The sequence below is a fragment of the Mus caroli genome, chromosome 4, assembly GCF_900094665.2.
Source record: "Mus caroli chromosome 4, CAROLI_EIJ_v1.1, whole genome shotgun sequence".
Classification (NCBI taxonomy): Eukaryota; Metazoa; Chordata; class Mammalia; order Rodentia; family Muridae; genus Mus; species Mus caroli.
In genome coordinates, this window is record NC_034573.1 from 145,810,203 (window position 1) to 145,818,810 (window position 8,608).

General features: G+C 51.2%; 1 protein-coding gene across 1 annotated transcript in view; it reads left to right on the plus strand.

Annotated features, from left to right (window-relative positions):
* The window catches only part of Acap3 (ArfGAP with coiled-coil, ankyrin repeat and PH domains 3), a 14,815-nt gene extending 12,111 nt beyond the window's left edge, over nt 1–2,704 (plus strand). The window contains exons 20-24 of the mRNA XM_021161630.2: nt 261–359; nt 446–681; nt 858–967; nt 1,056–1,166; nt 1,261–2,704. Of these exons, the coding sequence (XP_021017289.1) occupies nt 261–359; nt 446–681; nt 858–967; nt 1,056–1,166; nt 1,261–1,408 (704 nt within the window). The 3' untranslated portion in view covers nt 1,409–2,704. The remainder of the gene's footprint in view (nt 1–260; nt 360–445; nt 682–857; nt 968–1,055; nt 1,167–1,260) is intronic.
* Nucleotides 2,705–8,608: the final 5,904 nt, after the last annotated feature.

Sequence of the window (8,608 nt, forward strand, 5' to 3'; positions counted from 1 at the left end):
AAAAAAAAACAAAAAAAAAACCCAGAGGGCTGGGAGGCCACATTCTGGGTTACACTGGGCAGGGTGGGCTTCTCCTGCCCCTCTGAGTTATTGCTTGGTTTTCTCTACTTTCCTTTCAGCCTAGGCAGGTATTTGCAGTAAGGGCTAGTCCCTGAAGGGGAGATTCCAGTAAAGGGTGGGTGGGGCTTCAGCTTTTTCTCCACTGTTCTGGGACACCACCACCCCCAACGCTAAGGGTTCCCTTTCTTGTGGTCCTACAGGTCTAAGCAGTGACAGTGGTCTAGGAGGCAGCTCTGATGGCAGTTCAGATGTTCTTGCCTTCGGCACAGGCTCAGTGGTGGACAGTGTCACCGAGGAAGGTGGGTGTGTGCCTCTCTGCCTCCATATAGCCCACCATGCCAACACCCTTGAGGGTTTCAGTTCCCTGTCCTTCACCCTCCCACAGAGGGTGCCGAGTCCGAGGAGTCCAGCAGTGAGGTCGATGGAGAAGCAGAGGCCTGGAGCTTGGCAGATGTGCGTGAGCTGCATCCTGGGCTGCTGCATCCTGGGCTGCTGGCACATCAAGCAGCTCGTACCCGTGACCTCCCAGCACTGGCTGCAGCGCTGGCCCATGGAGCTGAAGTCAACTGGGCTGATGCAGCAGATGAGGGCAAGACCCCATTGGTGCAGGCTGTGCTAGGGGTGAGCACAGGCAGGGCTTGTATGAAGAACAAGACTGCATACCTACGTGTGCATTTTATTGTTCTAGATAGAGATCAGGATTGTTCCTGTTTGGGGGTGCTCATGGCAGGAGGTCAGGGTTCATAGGCCCTACCAGTGTCCTTTCTTAGTTCAGTCTAATTTCCCTGGCTCTCCAGGGCTCCTTGATTGTCTGTGAGTTCCTTCTGCAAAACGGAGCTGATGTGAACCAAAGAGACAGCCTTGGCCGGGCCCCCTTGCACCATGCTACACTCTTGGGCCGTACTGGGTGAGTTTTTTGGGTCTCTCTTGTGTTACTGTCCCTCACCTCCAACCCATTCCAATAAGCTCCTCTACCCCACCCCACCCCACCCCAGCCAGGTCTGTCTGTTCCTGAAGCGGGGGGCTGACCAGCATGCCCTGGACCAGGAGCAGCAGGACCCACTGACCATCGCAGTTCAAGCAGCGAATGCTGACATTGTCACATTGTGAGTCTGGCAGGGTCCTGGGGGGCACAGTCGCTTGAAAAGAGACAGAGACTGTGTGGGGATAGAATCACCTTACACTGTTCCCCAACCCCAGGCTTCGCCTGGCCCGCATGGCTGAGGAGATGAGAGAAGCTGAGGCGCCCCCTGGTCAGCCAGGACCCCTGCCAGGCAGCAGTCCTACAGAGCTGCAGTACCGCCGGTGCATCCAGGAGTTCATTGGCCTCCACTTGGAGGAAAGCTAGGACCTGAAAGGCCGGGCAGCTGCGGGATCCCTACCCTGACCCCAGCCTACCCGGCCCAGAAATCTTGCATGTCCCTGAAGACCCTAGCCCCTCATCTAGCCACAGCCCTGCCTGTGACAACTGTGGGCTCATCCCAACAGCCCAGGACCCTGGTCTTCCTGGAGTCCTCACTCTCCTGCTTTTCCCTCCTTCCGGCTGCTCTGATGCTCAGCCAGAAGACAGGAACCCAAGCACTACATCTTTTGAAGCCTCACACTTGTGGGTGCTGCATCTCGTCTGGTGCCCCTCATTTCACCTGGGGGAACCTGTCTTCAGGTGGTCCTTCCTTCGGGGGCCTGGGCTGTCCATGATGTCACCCTGTGCCCCACTGCCCTCAGGGCCTGTTTCAACTTGTGCCCCTATGTTTACTGCCCCCAAACCCTGGCCTGCTAGCTAGGTCCTTCCTCCAGCCTAGGGCTGGTGGCTGGCCACCAGCACCTTCCCTGGCAGGATTGGCAGCCCACCCAGGGACTCACCCTGAGTACCTTGCTCAGTGACCCCAGCATCTGGGTTGGGCTTTGATGGTGCTGGGAGGTGGAGCTTTGGCCCAGGTCTTCCACCCAGCCTGGACGCAGGCGTCCCAAAGCCACGTGGCTGGCCACTTGGGTCCTTGTGCCTGAGGGCTCAAGTCCACCCCTGCCTCCTCCAGAGGCACTGTCTGGTTTACCTGGGCCAGCGCCCATGCCTAAAGCAGCTGGTACTCTCCACCCTGTGCCCAGTGTTCTTTGTTACTGACTGAGAGGATTTTCTACAACAACCTCATTCTGACTTTGTCTGCGTCTTTTTTCTGTGGACGCTCAAGGACCATCCTGATCCCAGCTCTGCCTGCTGCTGGGGAGGCCCACATAGATTTCCCCCCTGCCCTGCCCCCAAGCTTCACTCCTTGGGCTGGGCCTCTGATAGGTCCAGTGGTCCCTTATGTGGGGGGCCCACCAATGCCTTCAATTTCTTTCTTTCTGGAGGAGTCCCAGGACAGAGGCTGGGCCCCTCTGCATACTATGGGGCCCTTGGCTAGGTCAAGGGCACTCAGCTGGTCACTATGCAAACACTGCCCTGGGAGCATCCATGGACAGTAATGTAGGCACTGGATCAGGGCCTCTGACTCCCTTGCTTGATGGCTGTGGCCCTAAAGAGCAGAATCAGCTTCTTCCTCCTGCTTGAGCTCTGCCCACCACCTACCCTGCCACCTTTGGGCTGGCAGGACCCCACTCCTTCCTGCTCTGATCACACTCACTTAATAAATCTCTGCCGCTTGCGCCCGCTGCCTGCTCATTGCCGTACCAAGCCTCGCTTGGCTCTGTCTCAGCTGAATGTTTGTCTGGGCACAGCCTGAAGCAGAGTCCCGACGTTGTCCCTTCCCAAGAGGATAAAACCCAGACAAGCGAACAGGGGCCTGGCCCTTTGAGAAAAACTGACAACTGACATTCTCCGCTCCTGTTCTCTGTTTTCTCCTCTCTCTCTGCCTTTCCCTGAATTCGACTCTATCCGCTGAAAGGGATCAGGAGGAACGCACTCAGCAAGAATAGCTGGGGCTCACATTCCCTGCTCTGACCCACTGTCCCTTACCGGCAGTGTATCTGCTGAGCTCTGATCCAAGGTGTCACTGAGGTACATTCTGAGGTTTGTAGCTTACCCTGATATAGGTGGCTGTATGTGCGAGACATCAGTCGAAAATGACTGATTATATCGCAGAGCAGCCCAAGGTCAGCAGATGTCTTGGCCTGGCTTTACTTTTTTATTCCTGCCTCAAAACCAATTCAGGCTCTGTTTGATTGTGTGTGTGTGTGTGCAACATATACAGACAAATGTGATATCAAACAGACTCCCCTGTGTAGAAGTACCTCTTCACACAAATGAACATGAATGGATACATGCTCATATCCAGAAATTTCAAGTATAGAGACGGGAAACTTCACAGCCCTTTCTTGGGATTCCCCTCAACCCTAGGGACCATCACCTGGTAGGACAGGTGGGTAAATAGCGTCCCTGGCATGTTGGATATACTTAGTTTCTGCATGGGTCAGATGTTACTGCTTTCTGGGCCCTCAAATTGCTAGTCCGGCTCACTCAGGGAAACTAGGGAGCCCACTGCTGCTACAGCTCCCAAAATTATGCTGAGGGAATGGATGGCACTACTGGGTTAGTTCAGTTGTTAGCTCTGGGGATGGTGGTATAAACCTTTAATCCCAGTACTTGGGAGGCATAGGAATAAGAATATCTAAGGTTGGAGCCAGTCTGGTTCCCGCACCACACAGAGAAACCATCTCAAAAAATGAACAAAAATCTCAAGAGCCTGGAGTTTAGTTCAGTTCTTACACTGAAACAGGTCCTCCAAGGATCCTGGGAGCGTCTGTGTAAGCTTATCTCCTGATGACCTTCAACGTCTCCCACTGAACCTTGGGGTGGAGGTCTTGGGCTGGCCTAGATGGAAACGTGGGCTTCCCTGAAGCCGTACTGACTCCCAGCCAGGACAATTTCCTCACAGCAGAGCCAGTGGAAACAAAGGGCCAGGACGGTGACACCCAACTCCAGCACAGAGGACAGATGAGCCAAACTAGTTTCCAGAGGCTGCCCATGGCGTAGTGCTCCTGTGGAACGACAGGTAGTTAGTCCATCGGGGCCTACTCGACGCCACCTATGAGCAGGACTGTGTGGAACTGCCTCTTCTATTCAACCACCTCAGGAAAGGTGAGAGTGGTTAACCACACAGGCCTTGTTCCCAACCCTAGCCCTGGATCTCTCCAACCATTCACAGAGTGTATCTATCGTTGCCTCATCCACAACATGGTATTTAAGCCCCTGACAGAGAATGTTCACCTTGGTCACACTGCCTCTTGGATGGGACAGAGGAAAGACAGGATGGGTCCCTGGAGATAATACCCACCTCTGGTTCTTGCTCCAGGTTGAGCTCCACTAGTCTTGCTCTAAGCACAGTTAGGATCCAGTCCTGCATGGAGAAGGCTTGCATGGCCACACGCTCACCACTCCAATACCACAATGGGATATGAGGAGCACAAGGGACATTGGCTGGCTCACTCCCACCATACCCTGTAAAACTCACAGTAGGTTTGGCTGAAAGCCACCTGGAAGTCCCTGCAAAGATTTTATACAAAGAAATTATGGGAGAGACAGCACCATCAGTCATCCTGCAGTGCTCTCCGAGGAACTGATACCAGACTCCCAACATCATTGTCCCCTCTTGCCTTCAAGGTCTGGGGCAGCGGGAGATACTAGGAAGCTGCAGGGGTTCCAGATCCTGGTAGAGTCGGTAGAAGCAATGACTTGAGGAGTTGTTGAGGGAGCCCATTAGGAGTGACTGACTTGGAGACCCCCAGCAACCTCAAAGGAGATGACAGGTTTACCCTAGGCTAGATGTTGTTTATGGCTGTAGAACTGCGATCTTGCTGGAGCAGATCTCCACCGTCAGCTGCTGGAAGCAGGACACCAGGCCTGAGGAGACAGCAAGGACTTAAGCTGAGGGTCCTGCCTACACTTGATTCAGGGAGCCTCCTTGCCACCCACTCACCTGCATAGTGTTTGAGGTATTATACAGCAGTCCCACATCCATGATCTTAGCACCACCAGTGCAGAGGCAACAGGGACTTCCAAGCCAATGCACCTTGTCATGGGGGAAAGGTGCTTCAACTTTGTTCACTCCATCTTGAGGACCTGCCCTACCTCAGTTTGTCAGGAAGTCCAATAACCCTGCTTACCTCTTGAACTCCAATGGTAGTATGACTCCAATGTGAGTATGAAGCCACTGTGCCCCAGAACAGCGTGCTGTTGTAGCTACGAACCATGACCTTGATTCCAGCCTCCAAGGACAAAAGAGGGAGCCTTGAGGACCGGGCTGATCTCTGGGGAAATCAAGAAAGAGATATGAAGACTCCTGCCCAACCCCTTTACAGTCATGCCTGACAGGGATTAACACTAACCATCCATGATGCCAGAGAATTGTGCAGCTCAGTCACCCTTAAAGGTATAGTAGTTACCATAGATCTGGTGGTGGAACTTCGGGAAGTGCCTGAAACCTAAGGCAATGCTTAGGTACTTGTCACCCTCAACCCCATCATGTATGCCCTGAGGGGCCATGGCCTATCTGTTGTGCAGGGAGTTATTCATAGCCAGCCTTGGGCAGCTAACTCCTAGCTTTTACTAGCTGGACTCCATGATAAAACAACTCTGCTAGTGAGATAGAAGGGAGCAGCCCAACAATATTGCCCTATTTACTACCCGTTCTGGCAATCCTGTCATAGTGACAGGACAAGATCACCATGACTTTGGTGACTGTCTTCCCAGGCAGGGGGGGCAAAATGTCCATGTAACAGAAGCAATATAATTCCTGAGCAGATGGCATACCTGAGGAGTAGGCACAGTAGAAACAGTTGCCACCTTTCTATTACACAGAGAAGAGGCAGGGTTAGGTCAACCACAGACCATCATCTGTCCCTGCCAGAAAAGCCTTCTTAGGGACAGCAGCATATAACATGCTTACCTCCTTGAGTCCCAGAGCTCATCAGTCTGAAGCCCACTTTGTACTGACTGCCCAGACAACTCAGATGCTGCAGATGAATCCCATGGTCCAGCCGAAAGTGGAGTTTATGGCTGGGGACTTCAGCAAAGGGGGTGTCCCATCTTTCACTAAAGTTGAACTTGTAGAGAGCATTGATGTTTTCCCAGGCAAAAGAATCAAGTACTTCCAGATGTTGGCAAATGAGGTCTGGCCTGTAGGCATGGCCAGTGTTCCTGTGGAGAGTCTTGTGGGTTTCCCTATGGTACAGAGCAGGGTGATCCAGCACTATGTGGCTTCAGTGTCCCTGTGTGTCCAATGAAAACAAGCAGTCCATCCCTCTCTCAAGCCAAGAGAGCTTTGGATTAGGAGCTGGGCCTATACACTCATGATTTCAGAGTTGAGATCAGGTCTCCAGCCTGGCCATTTCCAGGGCCACATGCCCTCTTGGCAGGCGAATATACACTCTTTACCTGGAGTCCTACTTGGTCTTTCTTCCTGAGGTGCCTTACAATTGCAACCCAGTTCAGACTGACCTATAAAGTTCCCCTTTACCTAATAACCCTGGGGTCCTAGCAGTGTCTAGGAGTTCCTTTAGGAGTGACACAAAGATCTGAGAAGTCCCAATTAGGTACAGGAGTTGGGAGAAATAGGATCACGAGGTCTCATCTGAGACCACACCCGGGGATATATTCCAGGCTGATATACGTGTTGGGGAACCCATACCCAAGGCTGACAACTCTCAGATCCTTACTGATGTGGGTTTACATCACATGGAATGATAGATGGGAAGGATTTGCACTCAGAGTGTGGGGATAATGCCATGATGAATGGGTAGCCCCAACACTGCTTTAATAGAAGCACAAGCTGCCAGTACAGCACCCCTGAGGCATCCAGGAGCAGCACCCCCCACCCCCGGGGACTCTGTCTTAAACTGGTTCTAATGGCAGCAGACAAGGCAGATAGTGCTGTGGATGGTGGCATTTGCACAGAAGAAAATGAAGAAGTACAATCTTGAGAGCCATGGGGCAGATCTGAATATAGATTTGAGTTTCTAGACATGGCAGGAGCTGAAATGCCTGGCATGCATGTGAAGTTATACACAACTATGCATATACATGTGTGCGCTCACACACACTGAGAGGCATGTCCAATGTATACTTATCTCTCAGTCAACTGTAGCCACAAGCTTTGCTACCCAGCCTCTTTGTTCCCAGAGTAGCGATTCTGAGACTCTTATTTATGAATAAATGCCTAGGCCATAAGCTTTATTTCCTCGACTAGTTTGTAACTTATATAACCTATTCGAGTCTATGTTTGCCACATGACTGGTTACCTCTCCTCAGTTTATGCATCCAATGTTTTCAGAATTTGGGGTGAATGTCCCACTCTGGACTCCTTCCCAGAATTCCTACCTCTCTGCCAGATGTCCCACCTTCCAGTCCTGCCTCAGCTCACTGACCTTCAGATTTTTGTTGATAGTGAATGCTTCTGCACCGTGCATAGGAGATTCATTCTTTCTATAGTCAATAAGTATAGAATAGAAAAGAAGCGAAGCCAGAATCCTGTTCCATGTGAGCGGCATGTTTGTGCTGGCTTCTTTCTTGCCTAGTTCCTTGTGTTTGTGGTGTGGTCAATATGCATAGTTCACATGTGGACATCCTGCATGGTTAGTGGCACCTGAGGAATACTGGTGTCAACCCACCCTGGGGAGTACCCCACACATTATCTGGAATGGTTTTTTTTTCATGAAAATAAAAACATTTTTATTGTAGAAAAATAAGCATTTATTACTGTCTTAATCAGGGTTTCTATTCCTGCACAAAACATCATAACCAAGATGCAAGGGTTTATTCAGCTTACACTTCCACACTGCTGTTCATAATCAAAGGAAGTCAGGACTGGAACTCAAACAGGTCAGGAGGCAGGAGCTGATGCAGCAGCCACGGAGGGGTGCTGCTTACCGGCTTGCTTCCCATGGCTTGCTTAACCTGCTTTCTTATAGAACCCAGGACCACCATCCCAGGGATGGCACCACCCACAATGGGCCCTCCCTGTTTGATCACTAATTGAGAAAATACATTACAGCTGGATCTCATGGAAGCATTTCCTCAAGGGAGGCTCATTTCTCTGTGATAACTCCAGCCTGTGTCAAATTAACACACAAAACCAGCCAGTACAATCAATTAATAACCTAACTACCTAAACAGTAATGAAGAACATAAATCCCACGTGTAGTTTCATTCATTAGAAATAGATTCTTTTCACACCTTCTTTCTTTCTTTTTTCTTATTTTATTTAATATTAATTTTTTACTTATTCACTTTACATTTTGCTCATTGCCCTCCTCCTGGTCACCCCTCCCACAGATCCTTCTCCCTTCCCTTTTCCTCTGAGCGGGTGGGGCCTCCCCTGGATATCCGCCCCCCCCGGCATGTAAAGTCTCTGTGATGCTAGGTGCTTGCTCTCCCACTGAGGCAGCCCAGCTAGTAGAACATAATTCACATATAGGCAACAGCTTTTGAGATAGCCCCTGTTCCAGTTGTTCAGGACACACATGAAGGTCAAGCACTTCTGCTACATATGGACCTGAGAGGCCTAGGTTCAGCCTCTGTATGTTCTTTGGTTGATGGTTCAGACTCTGAGAGCCC